This window comes from Stegostoma tigrinum, chromosome 29, assembly GCF_030684315.1.
Source record: "Stegostoma tigrinum isolate sSteTig4 chromosome 29, sSteTig4.hap1, whole genome shotgun sequence".
Taxonomy (NCBI): Eukaryota; Metazoa; Chordata; class Chondrichthyes; order Orectolobiformes; family Stegostomatidae; genus Stegostoma; species Stegostoma tigrinum.
In genome coordinates, this window is record NC_081382.1 from 5791330 (window position 1) to 5818563 (window position 27234).

A 27234-nucleotide genomic window follows, 5' to 3' on the forward strand; every position below is an offset into this window, starting at 1 on the left:
AATCAACATGCAAATGTAAGACTTGAAACCAACTCTTCAACTTCCAGTGTCAGTGTTGCCAATAAACCCCACTGTCACAGCCATATTATTCAACGTTTTGGGAACAATTAGGAGACAGATCTGAATACAGTAAACTTATTAAGCAGAACCCATGGGACCAGGAGTATGCAGATTAATCAAATATTCTGGTTGATCAAGAGGTTCATCTAATCAATGTAAAAACACACACTTAGTGATTGAAATGTAATGTCGGGTGTCAATGCCCATTATGTGTCTACTCAGGCATTGTGAGGATCACGATAATACAGTTAATTTCAGTTATGTAATTTTTGCCGTTTTATCAAGTGTTGGTTTGTAGGATGCTAGTTAGTACAAAGTTTGCTGTATCTGCTTTTAAAAAATTTTATCTTTTAGATCTCACTTTTTTTCTAACCTGTGTGCTGTTACAAATTCTTGCTTTGAAAACGCAGGTTCATTTGGATCTGGGAGAAAGGCATCTACAAGAGAGAAGATTTGCTTTTAAATTAAACATGTTGAGACCAACATGGCTTGGGTGAATAAAAAAGGAAAAGGCAGTTAATTTTCCCCTGTCTGCTTCTACTTCACCTACGGGCTTAACAAATTGTACAAACTGTCTGGAACCATAACAAGTTGGGGGATCTTGCCAAGGATCCAAGCATAAGAATATGTCGAACACCATTCTTCTGAAATTTCTTTTCTAATTGGAACTCAGTCCTTGGTGTAGAAAATTTGAGAGGATACCTCATTGACAAGGGAATAGTGGTCAGAAATACATTAATATTAATTGTCATAGTGATGGGATCTTTTATTTCCAAATGAAAAGAATGTAGATGTGAGTTTGCTCGCTGAGCTGGAAGGTTAGTTTTCAGACGTTTCGTCACTTTTTTTTAATTGATTTGAAAAAATATACTTTATTCATAGAACATACAAAAAATAAAACATTTATACACCTACCCAGTCATACAAGCTGCTCCGGGTTACCCAGGGGGTACGTGCACCAACTAAAAGGAAAAAACAAAACAAAGGAAAAAAAAAACTAAGCAAAGAAAATACCCCGGCAGTCGTCTCCCCGCACAGTCCCCGTTGGCCCCCTGACCAGTTGGGGAAGGCGCCAGCTGGACCCAGTTACCAGATAGGGCCCTTGTTTCTATTCTGGACGAGGGGTTTCATACGGTGGTCTTTCCCCACCGTGTCTTGCCAGCAGCTGCCCCAAGATTTAGCGCATCCCTCAGCACGTAGTCCTGGACCTTGGAGTGTGCCAGTCTGCAACGCTCGGTCGGGGTCAGTTCTTTCAGCTGGCAGACCAATAAGTTGCGGGCAGACCAAAGAGCATCTTTCACTGCATTGATGGTCCTCCAGGCGCAGTTGATGTTGGTCTCGGTGTGCGTCCCGGGAAACAGCCCGTAGAGCACGGAGTCCCGCGTCACGGAGCTGCTCGGGACGAACCTCGACAAATACCACTGCATCCCCCTCCAGACCTCCTGCACAGACAGTCTCGTCGCCCCCGCAGCCGCCTCAAGGGCAGTGTGCGGTGGTGCAGAGATTCCAGGCATGCATAAAAGATATCACTGGCAGACCCCCTCTCACTGCCAGCCAAGCAATGTCCTTGTGCTTGTTGGAAAGTTCTGGCGATGAGGCATTCTCCCAAACGACTTTGGCAGTCTGCGTGGGGAACCACATGACGGGATCCACCCTCTCCTTTTCCCGAAGGGTCTCAAGAATACTACGTGCTGACCACTGCCTGACAGCCTTGTGGTAAAGGTGTTTCCTTTCAAAAATTTCTCCACGAAGGACAGGTGGTACGGGATGATCCAACTACTCGGAGCGTTCCGCAGCAACGAGGCCAGGCCCATCCTTCGCAACATCGGGGACAGGTAGAACCTCAGTAAGTAGTGACACTTGGTGTTTGCGTACTGAGGATCTACGCACAGTTCGATGCAGCCGCACACAAAGGTAGCCATCAGGGCGAGGGTGGCATTCGGTAAGCCCTTTCCCCCATTTTCCAGGTCTTTGTACATGGTGTCCCTGTGGATCTGGTCCATCCTCGACCCCCAAATGAAGTGGAAGATGGCCCGGGTGACCGCAGCGGCGCAGGTCCAGGGAATAGGCCAGGCCTGCGCCACATACAACAGTACCGAAAGCCCCTCGCACCTGACAACCAGGTTCTTACCCGTGATGGAGAGGGACCGGAGCGTCCACCTTCCCAGCTTCTGCTTCAACTTGGTGATATGCTCCTCCCAGGTCTTAGTGCATGCCCCAGCTCCACCGAACCAAACACCCAGCACCTTCAGGTAGTCTGTCCTGACGGTGAAGGGGATGAAGGAGCGGTCGTCCCAGTTCCCGAAGAACATAGCCTCGCTCTTACCACTGTTGACTTTGGCACCTGAGGCCAGTTCAAACTGGCCACAGATGTCCAACAGCCTACTCACCGACCGACGATCGGTACAGAAGACGGCGACATCGTCCACGTACAGGGAGGTCTTGACCTGAAGGCCTCCGCTGCCCGGGATAGTCACACCCTTCAGGCTCACGTTCTTCCTGATGGATGCGGCGAAGGGCTTCACACAGCACACGAACAAGGCAGGAGAGAGCGGGCAGCCCTGCCTGACTCCATATCTGACGGGAAAAATGTCCAATTCCCACCCGTTGATCGAGACTGCACTAACAATGTTGGTGTAGAGCAGCCGGATCCAATTGCGGATCCCCTCCCCGAACCCCAATTTGGAGAGGACGTCCCTCATGTAAGCATGAGAGACCCTGTCAAAGGCCTTCTCCTGGTCCAGGCTGACGAGGCAGGTGTCCACCCGCCTGTCCTGTACGTAGGCAATCGTATCCCTGATGAGCGCAAGGCTCTCAGCGATCTTCCTGCCCGGCACAGCACAGGTTTGGTCAGGGTGAATCACCGAGTCCAGGACAGACCTGACCCGGTTGGCTATGACCTTGGCCAGGATTTTGTAGTCCACGTACAATAGTGAAATGGGATGCCAATTCTTAATTTCTTCCCTCTCCCCCTTCCTCTTGTAAATGAGGGTGAAGATGCCCTTCCTCACGGACTTGCACATTTCCACTGCCCGAAGCGCACTATCGTACACCTCCAGGAGGTCCTGGCCGACCAGATCCCACAGGGCGGAATACAGCTCGACCGGTAAGCCGTCGCTCCCGGGAGTCTTATTCCTCTCCAAGGACTTGAGGGCTCTGGTCAGCTCGTCCAGAGATATCGGCGAGTCCAGCCACTCCCTTGTGCCGTCATCTAAGGCCTCGGTGATAGACGACAGGAACGACTCGGAGGCCGTGCTGTCCGTGGGCTTCGTGTCATACAGTCCGGCATAGAAGGACCTGATGATCCTCAAAATGTCGGGCCGAAATGACATCACCGAGCCATCATCCTCCTTCAGCCGGCTAAGCACAGAGCTCTCTTTGTGCACCTTCTGAAAGAAGAAATGCGAGCACATCTCGTCCTGCTCCACGGAGCGGACCCTGGACCGGAAGATTATCCTGGAGGCTTCCGCAGCGAAGACCGAAGCTTGCTGGCCCCTCACCTCGCGGAGGTCCTCTGTGACATCGACCCCCATCAATGGCAGAAGGAGCAGGTTCTGCACCCTTTTCTGGAGTTGCGACAGCTTTCCCCGCCTCTCTCTCGCCTTCCGAACACCCTTGAGGACAAAGAACCTCTTGATGTTCTCCTTCACCGTCTCCCACCAGTCGCCCGGACTCTAAGAGCGGTATCACGGTTCTCCAACCGGCATACTCCCTCTTAAGCTCCTCGACGTTCTCTGGGGCCAACAGAGTCGTGTTGAGCTTCCACGTCCCCTTGCCGGCCAGCTGGTCGTCCTGTAAGTGACAGTTGGCCAGCAGGAGGCAGTGGTCAGAGAAGAACACCGGCTCGACGCCGGTGGACCTGACCAAGAACACCCGTGACACAAACAGGAAGTTTATCCTTGAGCGAATAGACCCGTCTGGCCGCGACCAGGTGTATTTCCGCTGCGCTCCGTCTGCAGGGGTGCTGAAGATATTGAGCAGCTTGGCATCCTTCACCGTGCCCATCAGGAATCTGGACGTGATGTCCAGTTGACTCCCCCCACCTGCTGTCCCCACGCTGGATCTTCCATCTGCATCAATGATGCAGTTGAAGTCTCCGCCTAGGATGACCGGCCTGGACGTAGCCAGCAGGGGTGGAAGCCGCTGCAGGACGGCCAACCCCTCCCTCCGTACCACTGGGGCGTACACGTTGATCAGCCTCAGGGGAGCGTTCCTGTAGGTGACGTCAGCCACTAGGAGGTGCCCCCCCACCACCTCCTGAACTTGAGAGAATTTGCCCCCCTGCAGGAGAATAGCCAGGCCCGAGGAGCGACAGTCGTTACCCCCCGACCAGATTGAAGGCCCACAGTCCAGGCGCCCGACCATTTCCCGTACCTGCTGAGGTGCGGTATCCTGCACTCCTGTGGAAACAGGAGGTCTGCATTGATGGTGGTCAGGTAGGCCAACGTGGACACACAACTTGCGGTGGACTTGACGCTGCGCACATTAATGCTTGCAACTCGTACCCCCATTGTGGGCAGTGACCACAGTACCCTCCCCAAGTCCAAGGTCCAGCCCCTCCATCTGTCCCTTCATGCCCATTGCCCGGGCGAACTGCTGGACGCTCTCCGGGCTCAGGAAACTGTCCATGCTGCCTTCCGGGTGGCATCCCCCCGTCAGGGGTACAGAGGCAGGAGAGTCCGGCTCTGGGTCAGGTTGGGCGCACGTTGTTTTCTGCTTCCCACCTGCACCTCCCATCCCCTAGAAGCGGGGTGCTGCTTTCCTTCTCAGTGGAAGTCTTCAGCTTCTGCTTTGGGCGGGACTCCTCCGAATACCCCCCATCAGTGTAGCTCTTATAGCCCCCCTGTAGCTGCCTCTTCCCGCCTGATGGTTGCGGAGCTGGGGCCCTCCGGCACACCTTCATCCTCGCCTTCCGGACCGTCGTCCACTCCCCTGGGTCACCTGTCGCCTCCTCCATCGACTCCGGGTTGTCGGCGGGGGAGCAGAGCCTGCAGGGGCTGGCTCTGCTTTGCTGGCCTCGGGTCCATCCTACGGGGCTGGTCCCTCCTGCACACTACGGGGGGGTCCTTGCAGGGGCCTGGTGCCTTCCTCTCCTCCGGGGGGCTTGCCCTGCATTGCCCCTGCTGGCGACCTGGGTGTAGGTGGTCCCCCGCCGCAGACATGCCCTGTAGAGGTGGCCTGCTTCCCCGCAAAGGTTGCAGCTTTTTTCCTGTGGGCAATCCTTTGCAAGGTGTCCCTCCTCCCTGCAGTTCCTGCAGATGGTGGCTTTGCAGTCGGCTGCCACGTGACCCGACCTACCACAGGCATGGCAGACTTTGGGTTGCCCTGCGTAGGTCTGGTAGCCCTTGCTCCCGCCGATCGCGAAGCTGGACGGTGGGTGTATGATGTTCCCGTCCGCGCTCATCCTCAGCGTCACCCTGACCTGCCTCTTGCTTGTCTAGATCGCAAAGGGGTCCATGATGTTGGTTAGGTCCCCTTCCACCTTCACATACCTTCCGAGGAAGGTCAGGACATCAACTGCTGGCACACGTGGGTTGTACATGTGTACAGTCAGCATACGGCTCCTCTGCGCTGGCATCACAAACAGTGGGACAGCAGTCAATACAGAGAGGGTGTCCTCTCCTCCTTTCTCCTTGAAAACCTCCAGGAAGCGCTCGCAAAGCTTGGCACTCCTGAGGGTTACATCGTAGAAACCTCCTCCACGGAAATCCTGCAGGCAGTAAATGTCCGCAGCAGCGAACCCACAACAGTCCAACAGGACCCTCTTCACGAAAAAGGTGCGGTCCACAGGTGCACCTTCATCCACCTTCTTCACGAAAAGCGGATGGTGTTCCGGACCCCCTGACCCGGGGCACGAGCACTTGCCGCAGCCATCGTTGTAGGTTGGCTGTTCCCCTGAACCAGCATTAGGCCGAAGCCAGCATTAAGATCCACCGGTTGCAAGGGTGCACAGACAACCTGACGTCTTCCTTCCATCTCCAACACAGTCGCGCTCTCCTCTTCTCGGTCCACAAAAGAGTGGGTCTTTATCTTGTTCCAGATGTAACCTGGTTCACTGAGCTGGAAGGTGCATTCCCAGACAATCCGTCACCGTTCTAGGTAACATCATCAGTGAGCCTCCGACGAAGCGCTGGTGTTATGTCCCGCTTTCTATTTATCTGTTTAGGTTTCCTTGGGTTGGTGATGTAATTTCCTGCGTTGGTGATGTCATTACCTGTTCTTTTTGTCAGAGGATGGTAGATTGGCTCCAAATCAATGTGTTTGTTGATGGAGTTCCGGTTGGAATGCCATGCTTCTAGGAATTCTCGTGCGTGTCTCTGTTTGGCTTGTCCTAGGATGTCTGAATACGCTGTAATCAAATCACCTAATCAAAAATTAAATCACCTATATAGCGTATTCAAAAAGAACGGGTACCCTATGAACACAGTCTGCCGATTTCTCAGCAAGAAACCCAAACAAACAGACAAAAGGGGCTCAGAAACCATAAACACTCTCCCCTACATCAAAGACATTTCCGAAATGACTGCCAGACTACTCAGACCTCTCGGCATCAGGGTAGCCCACAAACCCACCAACACACTAAAACAGCAGCTAATGAACTTAAAAGACCCTATACAGACAACAAATAAAACAAACGTCATCTACAAAATACCTTGCAAGAACTGTGACAAACACTACATTGGACAAACTGGCAAAAAGCTAGCCACCAGGATACATGAACATCAACTAGCCACAAAACGACATGACCCACTATCACTCGTATCCTTACATACAGATGAGGAAGGACACCACTTTGATTGGGACAACACATCCATCCTAGGACAAGCCAAACAGAGACACGCACGAGAATTCCTAGAGGCATGGCATTCCAACCGGAACTCCATCAACAAACACATTGATTTGGAGCCAATCTACCATCCCCTGAGAAAAAGAACAGGAAATGACATCACCAACGCAGGAAATGACATCACCAACCCAAGGAAACCTAACCAGATAAATAGAAAGCGGGACATAACACCAGCGCTTCGTCGGAGTCTCACTGCTGATGTTACCTAGAATGGTGACTGATTATCTGGGAACAAACCTTCCAGCTCAGTGAACCAGCTTACATCTGGAACAAAATAAAGACCCACTCTTTTATGGACCGAGAGGAGGAGAGCGTGACTGTGTTGGAGGTGGAAGGAAGACGTCGGGTTGTCTGTGCACCCTTGCAATTGGTGGATCTTAATGCTGGCTTCGGCCTAATGCTGGTTCAGGGGAGCAGCCAACCTGCAACGATGGCTGCAGCAAGTGCTCGTGCCCCGGATCGGGGGTCCGGAACACCATCCGTGTTTCCGTGAAGAAGGTGGATGAAGGTGCACCTGTGGACCGCACCTTTTTCGTGAAGAGGGTCCTGTTGGACTGTTGTGGGTTTGCTGCTGCGGGCATTTACTGCCTGCAGGATTTCCCCGGAGGAGGTTTTTACGATGTGACCTTCAGGAGTGCCAAGCTTTGCGAGCGCTTGCTGGAGGTTTTCAAGGAGAAAGGAGGTGAGGACACCCTCTCTGTATTGACTGCTGTCCCGCTGTTTGTGATGCCAGCGCAGAGGAGCCGTATGGTGACTGTACACATGTACAACCCGCATGTGCCAGCAGTTGATGTCCTGACCTTCCTTGGAAGGTACGTGAAGGTGGAAGGGGACCTAACCGACATCATGGACCCCTTTGGCATCTGGACCAGTAAGAGGCAGGGCAAGGTGACGCTGAGGATGAGCGCGGACAGGAACATTGTACACCCACCGTCCAGCTTCGCGATCGGCGGGAGCAAGGGCTACCTGACCTACGCAGGGCAACCTAAAGTCTGCCATGCCTGTGGTAGGTCAGGGCACATAGCGGCCGACTGCAAAGCCACCATCTGCAGGAACTGCAGGGAGGAGGGACACCTTGCAAAGGATTGTCCACAGGAAAAAAGCTGCAACCTTTGCGGGGAAGCGGGCCACCTCTATAGGGCATGCCTGTTGCAGGGGAACACCTACGCCCAGGACGTCGGCAGGTGTAATGCGGGACCAGCCCCCCCCCCGGAGGAGAGGAAGGCACCAGGGTCCTGCAAGGACCCCGCTAATGTGCAGGAGGGCCAGGTCGTGCAGGAGGGCCCAGCCCCACAGGATGGACCCAAGGCCTGCAAAGCACCCCTGCAGGCTCCGCTCCCCCACGCCGACAACCCGGAGTCGATGGAGGCGGCAACAGGTGACCCAGGGGAGTGGACGAAGGTCTGGAAAGCGAGGAGGAAGGCACACCAGCGGATCCAGGCACCGCAACCATCAGGCGGGAAGAGGCAGCTACAGGGGGGCTATAAGAGCTCCTCTGACGAGGGACATTTGGAGGAGGCCCGCCCAAAGCAGAAGCTAAAGATATCAAGGGAGAAGGAAAGCAGCACCCCGATTCCAGGTGACGGGAGGCATCCTGAGGGTCCCTCCGACACCCAGCCTCGTGCCGCTGGGGCCCTGGAGGCCCCCCGGAACTTCCAGGCGGGAAGGAGGAAACAGCGCGTCCCCAGCCTGACCCAGAGCCGGACTCTCCTGCCTCCGTACCCCCGATGGGGGGATGACACCCGGAAGGCAGCACGGACGGTTTCCTGAGCCCGGATAGCGTCCAGCAGTTAGCCCGGGCAATAGGCATGAAGGGACAGATAGAGGGGCTGGACCTTGGACTTGGGGAGGGTACTGTGGTCACTGCCCACAATGGGGGTACGAGTTGCGAGCATTAATATGCGCAGCGTCAAGTCCACCGCAAGTTGTGTGTCCACGTTAGCCTACCTGACCACCGTCAAGGCGGACCTCCTGTTTCTGCAGGAGTGTGGGATACCGCACCTCGGCAGGTACGGGAAATGGTCCGGCGCATGGACCTGTGGGCCTTCAATCTGGTCGGGGGGTAATGACTGTCGCTCCTCGGGCCTGGCTATTCTGCTGCGGGGGCGCAACCTCACCATCTCTCAAGTTCAGGAGGTGGTGGGGGGCGCCTCCTAGTGTCTGACATCACCTACAGGAGCACTCCCCTGAGGCTGATCAACGTGTACGCCCCAGTGGTACGGAGTGAGCGGTTGGCCGTCCTGCAGCGGCTTCCACCCCTGTTGGCTACGTCCAGGCCGGTCATCCTAGGCGGAGACTTCAACTGCATCATTGATGCAGATGGAAGATCCAGCGTGGAGACAGCAGGTGGGGGGAGTCAACTGGACATCACATCCAGATTCCTGATGGGCACGGTGAAGGATGCCAAGCTGCTCGACGTCTTCAGCACCCCTGCAGATGGAGCGCAGCGGAAATACACCTGGTCACGGCCAGACGGGTCTATTCGCTCAAGGATAGACTTCCTGTTTGTGTCACGGGCGTTCTCGGTCAGGTCCACCGGCGTCGAGCCGGTCTTCTTCTCTGACCACTGCCTCCTGCTGGCCAACTGTCACTTACAGAACGACCAGCCGGCCGGCAAGGGGACGTGGAAGCTCAACACGACTCTGTTGACCCCAGAGAACGTCGAGGAGCTTAAGAGGGAGTACACCGGTTGGAGAACCGTGATACCCCTCTTTGAGTCTCCGGGCGACTGGTGGGAGACGGTGAAGGAGAACATCAAGAGGTTCTTTGTCCTCAAGGGTGTTCGGAAGGCGAGAGAGAGGTGGGTAAAGCTGTCGCGACTCCAGAAAAGGGTGCAGAACCTGCTCCTTCTGCAGTTGTTGGGGGTTGATGTCACGGAGGACCTCCGCGAGGTGAGGGGCCAGCAAGCTTCGGTCTTCGCTGCGGAGGCCTCCAGGATAATCTTCCGGTCCAGGGTCCACTCCCGACATTTTGAGGATCAGCAGATCCTTCTATGCCGGACTGTACAACACGAAGCCCACGGATAGCACGGCCTCCGAGTCGTTCCTGTCGTCTTTCATGGAGGTCTTAGATGACGGCACGAGGGAGTGGCTGGACCGGCCAATATCCCTGGATGAGCTGACCAGACCCCTCAAGTCCTTGGAGAGGAATAAGACTCCCGGGAGCGACGGCTTACCGGTCGAGCTGTATTCTGTTCTGTGGGACCTGGTCGGCCGGGACCTGCTTCTGGCAGGGGAAATGTGCACGTCCATGAGGAAGGGCATCATCACCCTCATTTACAAGAGGAAGGGGGAGAGGGAAGAAATTAAGAATTGGCGTCCCATTTCACTATTGAACGTGGACTACAATTTCTTGGCCAAGGTCATAGCCAACCGGGTCAGGTCTGTCCTGGACTCGGTGATTCACCCTGACCAAACCTGTGCTTTGCCGGGCAGGAAGATCGCTGAGAGCCTCGCGCTCATCAGGGATACGATCGCCTACGTGCGGGGCAGGCAGGTGGACACCTGCCTTGTCAGCCTGGACCAGGCGAAGGCCTTCGACAGGGTCTCTCATGCTTACATGAGGGACGTCCTCTCCAAATTGGGGTTCGGGGAGGGGATCCGCAATTTGATCCGGCTGCTCTACACCAACATCGTGAGTGCAGTCTCGATCAATGGGTGGGAATTGGACAGTTTTCCCGTCAGATCTGAAGTCAGGCAGGGCTACCCGCGTTCTCCTGCCTTGTTCGTGTGCTGTGTGGAGCCCTTCGCCGCATCCATCAGGAAGTACGTGAGCCAGAAGGGCGTGACTATCCCAGGCAGCGGAGGCCTTCAGGTCAAGACCTCCCTGTACTAGGACAACGTCGCCATCTTCTGCACCGATCGTCGGTCGGTGAGTAGGCTGTTGGACATCTGCGGCCGGTTTGAACTGGCCTCGGGTGCCAAAGTCAATAGGGGGTAAGAGCGAGGTCATGTACTTCGGGAACTGGGATGACCGCTCCTTCATCCCCTTCACCGTCAGGACAGACTACCTGAAGGTGCTGGATGTTTGGTTTGGTGGAGCTGGGGTGTGCACTAAGACTTGGGAGAAGCCTATCACCAAATTGAAGCAGAAGCTGGGAAGGTGGACGCTCCGGTCCCTCTCCATCACGGGTAAGAACCTGGTTGTCAGGTGCGAGGGGCTTTCGGTACTGTTGTATGTGGCGCACGCCTGGCCTATTCCCTGGACCTGCGCTGCTGCAGTCACCCGGGCCATCTTCCACTTCATTTGGGGGTCGAGGATGGACCAGGTCCGCAGGGACACCATGTACAAAGACCTGGAAAATGGGGGAAAGGGCGTACCGAACGCCACCCTCGCCCTGACGGCTACCTTTGTGTGCGGCTGCATCAAGCTGTGCGTAGATCCTCAGTACGCAAACACCAAGTGTCACTACTTACTGAGGTTCTCCCTGTCCCCGGTGTTGCGAAGGATGGTCCTGGCCTCGTTGCCGCGGAATGCTCCAAGTAGTTGGACCGTCCCGTTCCACCTGTCCTTCGTGGAGAAATTTTTGAAAGGAAATACCTTTGACCACAAGGCCGTCAGGCAGTGGTCAGCATGTAGTATCCTTGAGACCCTTCGGAGAAATGAGAGGGTGGATCCCGTCGTGTGGTTCCCCACGCAGACTGCCAAAGTCGTTTGGCAGAATGCCTCATCGCCGGAACTTTCAAACAAGCACAAGGACATTGCTTGGCTGGCGGTGAGAGGGGATCTGCCAGTGAGATCCTTTATGCATGCCCGGAATCTCTGCGCCACCGCACACTGCCCTCGAGGCAGCTGCGGGGGGGACGAGACTGTCGATCAACTCCTTCTGGAGTGTGCCTATGTGCAGGAGGTCTGGAGGGGCTGCAGTGGTATTTCTCGAGGTTCGTCCCGAGCAGCTCCGTGACGCGGGACTCCGTGCTCTATGGGCTGTTTCCCGGGACGCACACCGAGACCAACATCAACTGCGCCTGGAGGACCATCAATGCGGTGAAAGACACTCTTTGGTCTGCCAGCTGAAAGAACTGACCCCGACCGAATGTTGCAGACTGGCACACTCCAAGGTCCAGGACTACGTGCTGAGTGACGCGCTAAAGCTTGGAGCAGCCGCCGCCAAGGCGCGGTGGGGAAAGACCACCGTATGAAACCCCTTGTCCAGAATAGAAAAAAGGGCCCTATCTGGTAACTGGGTCCAGCTGGCGCCTTCCCCAACTGGTCAGGGGGCCAACTGGGACTGTGCCGGGTGACGACTGCCGGGGTATTTTCTTTGCTTTGTTTTTTTTTCTTTGTTTTGTTTTTTCCTTTAGTTGGTGCACGTACCCCCTGGGTAAACCGGAGCGGCTTGCATGACTGGGTAAGTGTATAAATATGTTTTATTTTTTGTACATCTTATGAATAAAGTATATTTTTTAAATAAAAAAAAGTGATGAAACGTTTGAAAACTAACCTTCCAACTCAGTGAGCAAACTCACAATATTTTAATGATTGCAGAGTGATCAGATGTGGTGACATGATCTCCCAAGAAATATGTATTTTGTCAATTTGCCCATTTTCTAATATTTTAGAATCTACAAAAGACTTACCTATTGCAATGCTTTAATCTGGAGAGTTCTGTTCAAATTTACTGAAAATATCTCGTCATTTTCAAATTGATTTGATTTATCTTAAAACATTGAAACTTTTCTTCAGAGCAAACCATTTATTGTGGACGTTTTTAAAAAAGAAATCCCCATTAGCAAGATAGGGACTTTGCCCTTCCTCACCAATTACCTATTACCAATGTTGTTCTCTTTGTTCCCTGCTACAAACTAAATTTTTTGACTGGCATTGTAATATCACCCAAACATAACCCTGTGTCAGTTCTGCTGCTGTGGTCACACTCATCCGTGCCTTTATTACCTCTCCCGGCCAGCCTTCCACAAAGACTTGGTCTTTTGACGCTCTATATACCATTGTGCTCATCCAAATCGCTGTTGCCTATACTTACCGCACTGGTGCTATTTAGTACAGTCTAGCTGAAGCTGGATTTTCTGCAGTGATATCAATGAAAATTGAGCCAGGATGAACATTAACTGTGACAGTTACAAGTTCTTGCAATAACTGCATAGTCCACTGCATTGTTGCTCAAAGCCATCACATTAAGTAAGCACAATTAAAATGATGTGCATGTTTATTTATATAACAACTTTTTACAATCAAAAGTAATCGTGTTACAGCGAACTGTGAAATTTTCATAACCGGGAAGCAAAAAGATTGAAATCCTCTGTTCTGGGAAAGGCAATTCCTCTCTTTTTCCCTCAGTTGTGATCCCAGTGCCACACTGACATCATTGATTTTTTAGCTGACCTTGACATACCTTAGCAAGCTGTTTGGTTGTATCAAAGAGTAGTTCAAGGAATAGGCTCACAGCCTTGTTCTCACCAGTAACTGGGATTGGCAGTTACTGCCCGGCATACCAGTGATGCATACATCCTGAGAATTCACCTAAAAATGTAAAAATGTGACATGGATGCATTTAGCCTTTTCTGCTCAGCAGATGAGATGCTGTGATATTGCGATAAGAGACAGAATAAAGGTTGACAAATAAATACAGATTAACAGCAGATAATGTACAGACAATTTAACATCAAAGCAATGAAGAACGAGTGGAGGCAAAGAGAAAATATTAAGCAATATATATGTAATATCAGATGATATTTGTTCCCACAGTGATAGTAGAACAATATAGGCACAGAAAAAAAAATTCCATAAGGAAAAGCAGGCAAGCAAGCAAAGGAGAAACTACATTGTAAACAGAAGCAGTGATCATGATGCAAATATAACTGCTATTTGAAATGTTTTTCTGGTCCAGAAGGGATGCTTTGCTGAAGTTGGAATGAAGGCACACAGCTGTGATTATGGTTACTGTCATAGTGAAATGTTTCTGATGAGGGAAAACATGAAGTAGACAATGGATAGCAAGAAAATTTCAGTATTAATGTGGTCTATCTTGATCAGCGTGACAATTCACCAGTCAGTTCACAGTGTTCCAAATCATGAATATCACCAGTATCTCAAAAGTCAACATGTCAGATATCATTAAATTGCAAGTGGAAAGGAGAGAAAAGAAATAGTTTTAAATGATAATTTTCCATGCATCCCTGATGTTAAGCCTCTTCTCCTCTTTGATCCATCTCTGTAACATGTGTGGATGTGCCTTCGTTGGGAGCTGCAGAATCTTGTTCACCTCTCAAGATTATGTCAGTGCTGTTCTCATGATCTGCAGACCCTTTGAGATTTCTGTGTTCCAGGTTCAGGATGTTACTTTCATTGGCAGTACTGAGATCTTCCTGTCCATTTCTTCCAGTAACTTGACTGAATTCATCACTGGACTGTATCAGTTCTGCAGTCAGAGATCCCTCTTCTGTGATAGTACTGCGAGTATCCTGGTTACTTCTTTCAGCAACTGAAAGACTGCTTTCAGAGAGTACCTGTCCCACTACTGGTGTTACCATTTCAGTACTAATACCGGGAGTTTCAGCAACTGAAAGGCTGTTTTCAGAGAGTTTCTGTCCCACTATTGGTGACTCCAGTTCAGGGTCAATACTGGGAGTATCCTGGTTACTTCTTTCAGCAACCGAAAGGCTGCTTTCAGAGAGTTTCTGTCGCACTGTTGGTGTTCCCATTTCACTGTTAACACTGGGAGTTTCAGCAACTGAAAGACTACTTTCAGCGTGTGTCTGTCCCACTATTGGTGACTCCATTTCAGGGGCAGTGGTGGGAGTATCCTGGTAACTTCTTTCAGCAACTGAAAGACTGCTTTCAGAGAGTACCTGTCCCACTACTGGTGTTACCATTTCAGTACTAATACCGGGAGTTTCAGCAACTGAAAGGCTGCTTTCAGAGAGTATCTGTCCCACTATTGGTGTTACCATTTCAGTACTAATACTGCGAGTATCAGCAACTGAAAGGCTGCTTTCAGAGAGTATCTGTCCCACTATTGGTGTTACCATTTCAGTACTAATACTGGGAATATCAGCAACTGAAAGGCTGCTTTCAGAGCGTATCTGTCCCACTATTGGTGTTACCATTTCAGTAGTAATACTGGGAATATCAGCAACTGAAAAGCTGCTTTCAGAGAGTATCTGTCCCACTGTTGGTGTTACCATTTCAGTACTAATACCGGGAGTATCAGCAACTGAAAGGCTGCTTTCAGAGAGTATCTGTCCCACTGTTGGTGTTACCATTTCAGTACTAATACCGGGAGTATCAGCAACTGAAAGGCTGCTTTCAGAGAGTATCTGTCCCACTATTGGTGTTACCATTTCAGTACTAATACTGGGAATATCAGCAACTGAAAGGCTGCTTTCAGAGCGTATCTGTCCCACTGTTGGTGTTACCATTTCAGTACTAATACTGGGAATATCAGCAACTGAAAGGCTGCTTTCAGGGAGTATCTGTCCCACTATTGGTGTTACCATTTCAGTACTAATACTGGGAATATCAGCAACTGAAAGGCTGCTTTCAGAGTGTGTCTGTCCCACTGTTGGTGTTACCATTTCAGGGACAATACTGGGAGTATCCTGGTAACTTCTTTTAGCAACTGAAAGGCTGCTTTCAGAGTGTGTCTGTCCCACTGTTGGTGACTCCATTTCAGGGGTATTGGTGAGAGGATCCTGGTAACTTCTTTCAGCAACTGAAAGACTGCTTTCAGAAAGCATCTGTCCCACTATTGGTGTTACCATTTCAGTACTAATATCGGGAGTTTCAGCAACTGAAAGGCTGCTTTCAGAGAGTAGCTGTCCCACTATTGATGCCCCTGTTTCAGGCGTTCTGGGAATATCCTGGTAACTTCCTTCAGCAACTGAAAGACTGCTTTCAGAAAGTCTCTGCCCCACTTTTAGTGACCCCATTTCCGTGGTAGTACTGGGAGTACCCTGGTAACTTTCTTCAGCAACTGAAGGGCTGGTTTCAGGTCGTGTCTGTCCCACTGTTGGTGTTCCCATTTCAGTGTTACTACTGGGGACATCCTGGGAGTTCCTCTCAGCAAGTGGATGTCTGCTTTCAGAGTGTTTCTGTTGCACACTAGTGGACCCCATTTCAGTGGTAGCAGTGGAGTCATCCTCGTGATTCTTCTCGGCAACTGAAAAGCTAGTTTCAGAGTGTCTCTGTTGCACAATGGTGGACCCCATTTCAGTTGTAGTACTCAGAGGTGGCTCATCAATCTGCTTTGCAATTTGCAGTTCATCTCCTGGGTGACAGTAAAGAGAAAATAGGTGAAGGATTACCCTGCAAATTATTACTCAAGGAATCCAATCACAGGCTATTCAATTACACATTATTACCATAGATGTTACACTGTCTTTTCAGGAGCTCAAATACCTGAGAGTTCCCTCATGCAGCAGTAGATTCATGTGGCACAGAGGTGACCATTTAGCATGTTGTACCTGTACCAGCTCTTTGAAAGAGCTAACCAATTAGTCCTAGGCACCGAGAGAACTCCTTAGCCTTGACATTTTTCTTAAAACTTCTACTGTTTGTTTGGAAAATTACTACTGAATTTCCTTCCGTCATCTGGCCAAATTTTCTTTGATTACCCTCTGTGAAATGCTTTGAGGTGGTTTGCAATGTTCAATGTATTATGTGATATGTTAAATTGCTGCTCTGTGACACACTCATTTTGCACAGAAGTGCTATTTAATGTTGAATTTAGGCCAGTCGGGATTTTAAGACCATTAGAAAGTAGAGTAGAATTGTAGAAAGAACAGCTGGCAGCAGGGCTCCCATCTCATCAGTCTGAGCTACAGTCAAATCTGGGACTTGGGTACCAAGGTACTTTTTTTTTCTCCAGTATGATAGCTCCTTTGTGGCATGCTTGTCACAGACATTCTAGTTTACAACGTAGGTGACTGTGAGCAACACCTTGCTCATGTGAAATGTTCGGGATTTTCCTATTTGACCAGTCCTATCCCTGCTGTTACAATCTAGTTGTGTTTTAGACACGTTAGTAATGCTTCAGAATCTGAAGTGCAATCTGCATCTGTTGCTTTTAAGTTAAATCATTGTTCTGGATATGAGTTTGCTCACTGAGCTGGAAGGTTAGTTTTCAGACGTTTCGTCACCATTCTAGGTAACATCATCAGTGAGCCTCCGACTAAGCGCTGGTGTTATGTCCCGTTTTCTATTTATCTGGTTAGGTTTCCTTGGGTTGGTGATGTCATTTCCTGCATTGGTGATGTCATTTCCTGTTCTTTTCCTGTAGAGCGAACAGCCAATGGGGAACTTCAAACCAGTGTCTACAGGAAAACAACACATACGGACCAAATATTGAACTACAGGAGCAACCATCCCAACACCCACAAACGAAGCTGCATTAGAACATTATTCCAATGAGCCACCACACACTGCAGCACAGAGGAACTACGCAGGGCAGAAGAAAATCACCTAAACAGCGTATTCAAAAAGAATGGGTACCCTATGAACACAGTCCGCCGATTCCTCAGCAATAAACCCAAACAAACAGACAAAACAGGCTCAGAAACCATAAACACTCTCCCCTACATCAAAGACATTTCCGAAATGACTGCCAGACTACTCAGACCTCTTGGCATCAGGGTAGCCCACAAACCCACCAACACACTAAAACAGCAGCTAAAGAACTTAAAAGACCCTATACAGACAACAAACAAAACGAACATCATCTACAAAATACCTTGCAAGAACTGTGACAAATACTACATTGGACAAACTGGCAGAAAGCTAGCCACCAGGATACATGAACATCAACTAGCCACAAAACGACATGACCCACTATCACTCGTATCCTTACACACAGATGAGGAAGGACACCACTTTGATTGGGACAACACATCCATCCTAGGACAAGCCAAACAGAGACACGCACAAGAATTCCTAGAAGCATGGAATTCCAACTGGAACTCCATCAACAAACACATTGATTTGGAGCCAATCTACCATCCCCTGAGAAAAAGAACAGGAAATGACATCACCAATGCAGGAAATGACATCACCAACCCAAGGAAACCTAACCAGATAAATAGAAAGCGGGACATAACACCAGCGCTCAGCGGAGGCTTGCTGATGATGTTACCTAGAATGGTGACGAAACATCTGGGAACAAACCTTACAGCTCAGTGAACCAGCTTACATCTGGAACAAAATAAAGACCCACTCTCTTGTGGACCGAGAGGAGGAGAGTGCTGTCTTGGAGGTGAAAGGAGGACGTCAGGTTGGCTGTGCACCCTTGCGACCAGTGGATCTTAATGCTGGTTTCGGCCTAACGCTGGTTCAGGGGAGCAGCCAACCTGCACTGATGGCTGCGGCAGGTGCTCGTGCCCCAGGTCATGGGGTCTGGAACACCATCCGTGTTTCTGTTTTGAAGGTGGATGAAGGTGCACCTGTGGACCGCACCTTCTTCGTGAAGAGGGTCCTGTTGGACTGTTGTGGGTTTGCTGCTGCGGACATTTACTGCCTGCAGGATTTCCCCGGAGGAGGTTTTTACGACGTGACCTTCAGGAGTGCCAAGCTTTGCGAGCGCTTCCTGGAGGTTTTCAAGGAGAACGGAGGTGAGGACACCCTCTCTGTATTGACCGCTGTCCCGCTGTTTGTGATGCCAGCGCAGAGGAGCCGTATGGTGACTGTACATATGTACAACCCGCATGTGCCAGCAGTTGATGTCCTGACGTTCCTTGGAAGGTACGTGAAGGTGGAAGGGGACCTAACTGACATCATGGACCCCTTTGGCATCTGGACCAGTAAGAGGCAGGTCAAGGTGACGCTGAGGATGGGCGCGGAATGTCGTACACCCACCGTGCAGCTTCGCAATCGGCAGGAGCAAGGGCTACCTGTCCTATGCAAGGCAACCTAAAGTCTACCATGCCTGTGGTAGGTCAGGTCACGTGGCGGCCGACTGCAAAGCCACCATCTGCAGGGAGGAGAGACACCTTGCAAAGGATTGCTGACAAGAGAAACGCTGCAACCTTTGCGGGGAAGTGGGCCACCTCTATAGGGCATGCCCGCAGCGGGGGACCACCTACGCCCAGATCGCCGGGGCCAGCCCCCCCGAAGGAGAGGAAGGCACCAGGACCCAGCAAGGACCCCACTAATGTGCAGGAGGGCCCAGCCCCGCAGGATGGGCCCGAGGCCAGCAAAGCGCCCCTGCAGGCTCCACTCCCCCCCGACAACCCAGAGTCGATGGAGGCGGTGACAGGCAACCCAGGGGAGTGGACAACAGTCCTGAAAGCGAGGAGGAAGGTGCGTCGATGGGCCCAGGAACCGCAACCATCAGGCGGGAAGAGGCAGCTAAGGGCCCGCCCGAAGCAGAAGTTAAAGATCTCGAGGGAGAAGGAAAGCAGCACCTCGCTTCCAGGTGACGGGAGGTGTCCTGAGGCTCCCTCCGACACCCAGTTAAGTGCCACTGGGGCACTGGAGGGCTCCCCGGAACTTCCAGGCGGGAAGGAGGAAACATCGCGTCCCCAGCCTGACCCAGAGCCGGACCCTCCTGCCTCCGCACCCCTGACGGGGGGATGCCACCCGGAAGGCAGCACGGACGGATTCCTGAGCCCGGAGAGCGTCCAGCAGTTAGCCCGGGCAATGGGCATGAAGGGACTGATGGAGGGGCTGGACCTTGGACTTGGGGAGGGTACTGTGGTCACTGCCCACAATGGGGGTATGAGTTGCGAGCATTAATGTGCGCAGTGTCAAGTCCACCGCAAGATGTGTATCCACGTTGGCCTACCTGATCACCATCAAGGCGGACCTCCTGTTTCTGCAGGAGTGCGGGATACCGCACCTTGGCAGGTACGGGAAATGGTCCGGCACATGGACCTGTGGGCCTTCAATCTGGTTGGGGGGTAACGACTGTCGCTCCTCGGGCCTGGCCAGTCTGCTGCGGGGGCCCGACTTCACCATCTCTCAAGTTCAGGACGTGGTGGGGGGGCACGTCCTAGTGGCTGACGTCACCTACAGGAACGCTCCCCTGCGGCTGATCAACGTGTACGCCCCAGTGGGAAGGAGTGAGCGGTTGGCCGTCCTGCAGCGGCTTCCACCCCTGCTGGCTGCGTCCAGGCCGGTCAGCCTAGGCGGAGACTTCAACTGCATCATTGATGCAGATGGACGATCCAGCGTGGAGACAGCGGGTGGGGGGAATCAACTGGACGTCACGTCCAGATTCCTGATGGGCACGGTGAAGGACGCCAAGCTGCTCGACGTCTTCAGCGCCCCTGCAGACGGAGTGCAGCGGAGGTACACCTGGTCGCGGCCAGACGGGTCTATCCGCTCAAGGATAGACTTCCTGTTTATGTCACGGGCATTCTCGGTCAGGTCCACCGGCGTCGAGCCGGTGTTCTTCTCTGACCACTGCCTCCTGCTGGCCGACTGTCACTTACAGGACGACCAGCCGGCCGGCCAGGGGACGTGGAAGCTCAACACGACTCTGTTGACCCCAGAGAACGTCGAGGAGCTTAAGAGGGAGTACGCCGGTTGGAGAACCGTGAAACCCCTCTTTGAGTCTCCGGGCGACTGGTGGGAGACGGTGAAGGAGAACATCAAGAGGTTCTTTGTCCTCAAGCATGTTCGGAAGGCGAGAGAGAGGCGGGTAAAGCTGTCACGACTCCAGAAAAGGGTGCAGAACCTGCTCCTTCTGCCGTTGATGGGGGTCGATGTCACAGAGGACCTCCGCGAGGTGAGGGGCCAGCAAGCCTCGGTCTTCGCCGTGGAGGCCTCCAGGATAATCTTCCGGTCCAGGGTCCGCTCCGTGGAGCAGGACGAGACGTGCTCGCGTTTCTTCTTTCAGAAGGTGCGCAAAGAGAGCACTGTGCTTAGCCGGCTGAAGGAGGACGACGGCTCGGTGACGTCATCTCGGCCCGACATTTTGAGGATCAGCAGATCCTTCTATGCCGGACTGTACGACACGAAGCCCACGGACAGCATGGCCTCCGAGTCGTTCCTGTCGTCTATCACGGAGGTCTTAGACGACGGCACGAGGGAGTGGCTGGACTGGCCAATATCCCTGGACGAGCTGACCAGAGCCCTCAAGACCTTGGAGAGGAATAGGACTCCCGGAAGCGACGGCTTACCGGTCGAGCTGTATTCCGCTCTGTGGGACCTGGTCGGCCAGGACCTCCTGGAGGTGTACCACAGTGCGCTTCGGGCAGGGGAAATGTGTAAGTCCATGAGGAAGGCCATCATCACCCTCATTTACAAGGGGAAGGGGAGAGGGAAGAAATTAAGAATTGGTATCCCATTTCACTATTGAACGTGGACTACAAAATCCTGGCCAAGGTCATAGCCAACCGGGTCAGGCCTGTCCTGGATTTGGTGATTCACCCTGACCAAACCTGTGCTGTGCCGGGCAGGAAGATCGCTGAGAGCCTCGCGCTCATCAGGGATACGATCGCCTACGTACAGGACAGGCAGGTGGACACCTGCCTCATCAGCCTGGACCAGGAGAAGGCCTTCGACAGGGTCTCTCATGCTTACATGAGGGACGTCCTCTCCAAATTGGGGTTCGGGGAGGGCATCCGCAATTGGATCCGGCTGCTCTACGCCAACATCGTTAGCGCAGTCTCGATCAACGGGTGGGCATCAGACAGTTTTCCTGTTAGATCTGGAGTCAGGCAGGGCTGCCCGCTCTCTCCTGTCTTGTTCGTGTGCTGTGTGGAGCCCTTCGCCGCATCCATCAGGAAGGACGTGAGCCTGAAGGGCGTGACTATCCCAGGCAGCGGAGGCCTTCAGGTCAAGACCTCCCTGTACATGGACGATGTCGCCGTCTTCTGCACCGATCGTCGGTCGGTGAGTAGGCTGTTGGATATCTGCGGCCAGTTTGAACAGGCCTCGGGTGCCAAAGTCAATAGGGGTAAGAGCGAGGTCATGTTCTTCGGGAACTGGGACGACTGCTCCTTCATCCCCTTCACAGTCACGACAGACTACCTGAAGGTGCTGGGTGTTTGCTTTGGTGGAGCTGGGGCATGCACTAAGACTTGGGAGGAGCGTATCACCAAATTGAAGCAGAAGCTGGGCAGGTGGACGCTCCGGTCCCTCTCCATCGCGGGTAAGAACCTGGTTGTCAGGTGTGAGGGGCTTTCGGTACTGTTGCATGTGGCGCAGGCCTGGCCTATTCCCTGGACCTGCGCCGCTGCGGTCACCCGGGACATCTTCCACTTCATTTGGGGGTCGAGGATGGACCGGGTCCGCGGGGACACCATGTGCAAAGACCTGGAAAATGGGGGAAAGGGCGTACCGAATGCCACCCTCGCCCTGACGGCTACCTTTGTGTGCGGCTGCATCAAGCTGTGCGTAGATCCTCAGTACGCAAACACCAAGCCTCACTACTTAGTGAGGTTCTACCTGTCCCCGGCGTTGCGAAGGAAGGGCCTGGCCTCGTTGCCGTGGAACGCTCCGAGTAGTTGGACCGTTCCATACCACCTGTCCTTCGTGGAGAAATTTTTGAAAGGAAACACCTTTGACCACAAGGCCGTCAGGCAGTGGTCAGCACGTAGTATCCTCGAGACCCTTCGGGAAAAGGAGAGGGTGGATCCCATCGTGTGGTTCCCCACGCAGACGGCCAAAGTCGTTTGGCAGAATGCCTCATCGCCAGAACTTTCAATCAAGCACAAGGACATTGCTTGGCTGGCGGTGAGAGGGGCTCTGCCAGTGAGATCCTTTATGCATGCCTGGAATCTCTGCTCCACCGCACGCTGCCCTCGAGGTGGCTGCGGGGGGGACGAGACTGTCGATCACCTCCTTCTGGAGTGTGCCTATGCGCAGGAGGTCTGGAGGGGGATGCAGTGGTATTTGTCGAGGTTTGTCCCGAGCAGCTCTGTGACATGGGACTCCGTGCTCTATGGGCTGTTTCCCGGGACGCACACCGAGACCAACATCAACTGTGCCTGGAGGACCATCAATGCGGTGAAAGATGCTCTTTGGTGTGCCAGCTGAAAGAACTGACCCCGACCGAGTGTTGCAGACTGGCGCACTCCAAGGTCCAGGACTACGTGCTGAGGGACGCGCTAAAGCTTGGGGCAGCCGCCGCCAAGGCGCGGTGGGGAAAGACCACCGTATGAAACCCCTCGTCCAGAATAGAAAAAAGAACCCTATCTGGGAACTGGGCCCAGCTGGCGCCTTCCCCAACTGGTCAGGGGGCCAACGGGGACTGTGCGGGGTGACGACTGCCGGGGTATTTTCTTTGCTTTGTTTTTTTTCTTCTTTGTTTGTTTTTTTTTCCTTTAGTTGGTGTATGTACCTCCTGGGTAACCCGGAGCGGCTTGCATGACTGGATAGGTGTGTAAATATGTTTTATTTTTTGTACATCTTACGAATAAAGTATATTTTTTCAAATAAAAAAAAGTGACAAAACATCTGAAAACTAACCTTCCAGCTCAGCGAGCAAACTCACATCTAGAACCTCAACCTGAGCTACAAATCTTCTCAAAACTCGTTAAATTATTGTTTGGTTTTGCCACCACAGACTGAGCTGTGGGAGGAGGTTTCTTAGGGCTGACTGCCAATCTTGTTGCCAGCCACTTCAAGGTTGTCCTGAAGACCCCGGGATTTACCAGCTGATCTTTCGAAATGCTACTGCAAGGCACCCAAGAGGAAAATAACAAGGGCGTCCAAAAAAATGTCTGTTTTCTCCTAGATAACAAGGTGTGGAGCTGGATGAACACAGCAGGCCAGGCAGCATCTTAGGAGCAGGAAGGCTGACATTTCGTGACTAGACCCTTCATCAGAAATGGGGGAGTGGGAGAGGGTTCCGAAAGAAATAGGGAGAGAGGGGGAGGCGGTTCAAAGATGGATAGAGGAGAAGCTAGGTGGAGAGGAGACAGACAAGTTAAAGAGGTGGGGATGGAGCCAGTAAAAGTGAGTATAGGTAGGGAGGCTGGGAGGGAAATAGGTCAGTCCAGGGAGGACGGACAGGTCAAAGGGGTGGGATGAGGTTAGTGGGAAGAAAATGGGTGCGCGGCTTGAAGTGGGAGGAGGGGATAGATGAGAGGAAGAACAGGTTAGGGAGGCAGGGACAAGCTGGGCTGGTTTTGGGATGCAGAAGTGGGAGGGGAGATTTTGAAGCTTGTGAAATCCATGTTGATACCATTGGGCTGCAGGGTTCCCAAGCGGAATATGAGTTGCTGTTCCTGCAACTTGCGGGTGGTATCGTTGTAGCACTGCAGGAGGCCCAGGATGGACGTCTCTAAGGAATGGGAGGGGGAGTTGAAATGTTTCGCGACTGGGAGGTGCAGTTGTTTAGTGAGAACTGAGCGTAGGTGTTCTGTGAAGCAGTTCCCAAGCCTCCGCTTTGTTTCCCCAATGTAGAGGAGGCTACAATGCAAACAGTGGATGCAGTATACCACATTGGCAGATGTGCAGGTGCACATTGGCTTGATGGGGAAAGTCTTCTTGGGGCCTAGGATGGGGGTGAGGGAGGAGGTGTGGGGGCAAGTGTAGCACTTCCTGCAGTTGCAGGGGAAAGTGTTGGATGTGGTGGGGTTGGAGGGGAGTGTGGAGCGGACAAGGGAGTCACGGAGAGGGTGGTCCCTCCGGAAAGCAGACAAGGGTGGGGATGGAAAGATGTCTTTGGTGGTGAGGTCGGATTGTAGATGGCGGAAGTGTCGGAGGATGATGCATTGGATCTGGACGTTGGTGGGGTGGTATGTGAGGATGAGAAGGATTCTCTTTTGGCGGTTATTGCAGGGATGGGGTGTGATGGATGAGTTGCAGGAAATGTGGGAGACACAGTCGAGGGCGTTCTTGACCACTGCAGGGAGGAAGTTGCAGTCGTTGAAAAACGAGGTCATCTGAGATGTACGGGAGTGGAATGCCTCATCCTGGGAGCAGATGCGGCGGAGGCGAAGGAATTGGAAATTGGGGATGGAATTTTTGCAGGAAGGCGGGTGGGAGGAGGTGTATTCCAGGTAGCTGTGGGAGTCGGTGGGCTTGAAATGGACGTCAGTTTCTAGGTGGTTGCCTGAGATGGAGATAGAGAGGTCCAGGAAGGTGAGGGTTGTGTTGGAGATGCTCCAGGTGAACCAAGAGTTACCACCTTCCCCTTTGTTCTCCACAGATTGTGAAAAGCTAGGAACAAAATTAAAAAAAAGGTCTTCAAGGGTCATAATCTCTGGATTGCTGCCCAAGCCATGTGCAAGTTCGCTTAGGGAGGCGAGGATCAGGGAAGTAAACACATGGCTAAAAGAGTGGTGTGGGAAAGAGGGTTTCCTTTTCATGGGGCACTGGCATCAGTTCTGAGACAGGAGGGATCTATACCGCTGGGATGGACTCTACCTGAACAGGTCCGTGTCCAGTGTCTTGGCGAAAAGGGTAAATAGGGTGGTTAATAGGACTTTAAACTAGTAAGTAGGGGGAAGGGAGAAGTGAGCATAGAGGGAGAATAACAATTAATGTAAGGCAAAGCAGCAGGTTAGCAGGTGACGATGAAGCTTCAACTCCATCGAAAATTGGGAAAAAAGTTAAAGGGAAGGAGAACTCAAGAGCTGTTAGTAATGGAAGTAATAGGACCCAAAAAGAAGGTGCAAAAACTGGCATAAGGGCACTTCATCTGAATGCTTGGAGCATTCGAAACAAGGTAGATGAGTTGATGGCACAAATCACGGCAAATGGGTGAGAGTTACTGGTCATTACAGAGACATGGTTACAGGATGGTCATGACTGGGTATTAAATATCTAGGGGTATCAAACTGTTTGGGAGGACGGACAAGAAGGTAAGGGAGATGGTGTTGCTCTGATTTTTAAGGATGATATCAGGGCAGTAGTGCGAAATGATATAGGTTCTACTGAACGAAATGTTGAATCCGTTTGGGTGGAAATTGGGAATAGCTGGGAGAAGAAGTCACTGATAGGTGTGGTCTATAGGCCGTCAAATAATGACATCGTGGTAGGGTGGGCAATAAACATAGAAATAGCTAATGCATGTAAAAATGGTACAGAAATGATCGTGAGGGATTTTAATCTACATATCGATTGGTCAAACCAGGCCAGTCATGGCAGTCTTGAGGACAGGCTCATAGAATGCATCCACGACAATTTCCTTGAACAATATGTAATGGAACCTACGAGGGAGCAAGCTATCCCAGATCTAGTCCTTTGTAATGAGATAGGAATAATAAATGATCTCACAGTTCGGGATCTTCTCAGAAGGAGCGATCAGAGTATGGTGGAATTTAAAATACAGATGGAGTGTGAGAAGGTTAAATCAGGTACCAATGTCCTGTCCTTAAACAAAGGAGACCATGATGGGATGAGGGAGGAGTTAGCTAAGGTAAAATGGGAGCAAAAACTTTATGGTAGATCAATTGAGGAACAGTGGAAGACTTCCAAAACGATTTTCACAGTGCTCAGCAGAAGTATATTTCAGTGATAAGCAGAAGTATATTTCAGTGATAAGGAAGAAATGTAGGAAAAGAAAGTATCAAATTTTAAAAAAACATACAAAACAGCAAAGATTAGTGGGGAAACTAGTAGACTGGGAAATCTTTAAAGGACAACAGAAAGCCACAAAACAAGTTATAAAGTAAGATAGATTATGAGAGTAAGCTAGCTCAAAATACAAAATAGGTAGCAAAAGTTTCTATAAATATGTAAATCATAAAAGAGTGGCAAAAGTAAACATTGACCCTTTAGAGGATGAGAAGGTCAATTTAATAACTGAGAATGAGGAAATAGCCGAGACATTAAACAGTTATTCTGTGTTGGTCTTCACAGGGCAGACACAAGTAACACGCCAAAAACTGATGGCAAGAAGGTTATAGCAGGTGAGGACCTAGAAACTATCATTGTCACTAAGGAGGCAGTGCTGGGCAAGCTAATAGGATTAAAGGTAGTCAAGTCTCCTGGTCCTGATGAAATGCATCCCAGGGTACTAAAAGACGTGATGGGGGAAATAGCAAATGCACCAGTAATTATTTACCAAAATTCACTGGATTCTGGGGCGGTTCCCATAGATTGTAAAACAGCCAGGAAGAAATTGCAAGACATCTGGGTGTAAATTGTCCCATTGGGAATACCCAGCATGGGTTCATAAAGGGTAGGTCATGTTTAACTAATCTGGTGGAATTCTTTGAGGACATTACTTGCATGGTGGACAATGGGGAACCTGTGGATGTGGTGTTTCTAGATTTCCAGAAGGTGTTTGACAGGGTGCCACACCAAAGGCTGCCACATAAGATAAAATTGCATGGTATTACAGGTAATGTATTGGCATGGATAGAGGATTGGTTGACCAGTAAAAAGCAAAGAGTAGGGGTAAATGGATGTTATTCTGGTTGGCAGTCAGTGGCTAGTGGTGTGCCTCAAGGATCAGCGTTGGGACCTCAATTGTTAAC

General features: G+C 51.6%; 1 protein-coding gene across 1 annotated transcript in view; it reads right to left on the reverse strand.

Moving 5' to 3' along the window:
• Nucleotides 1–13077: 13077 nt before the first annotated feature.
• Nucleotides 13078–27234, reverse strand: part of LOC125465250 (mucin-2-like) — a 56847-nt gene continuing 42690 nt past the window's right edge. Inside the window, exon 12 of the mRNA XM_059638353.1 lies at nucleotides 13078–16133. Within this exon, the coding sequence (XP_059494336.1) occupies nucleotides 14050–16133 (2084 nt within the window). The 3' untranslated portion in view covers nucleotides 13078–14049. The remainder of the gene's footprint in view (nucleotides 16134–27234) is intronic.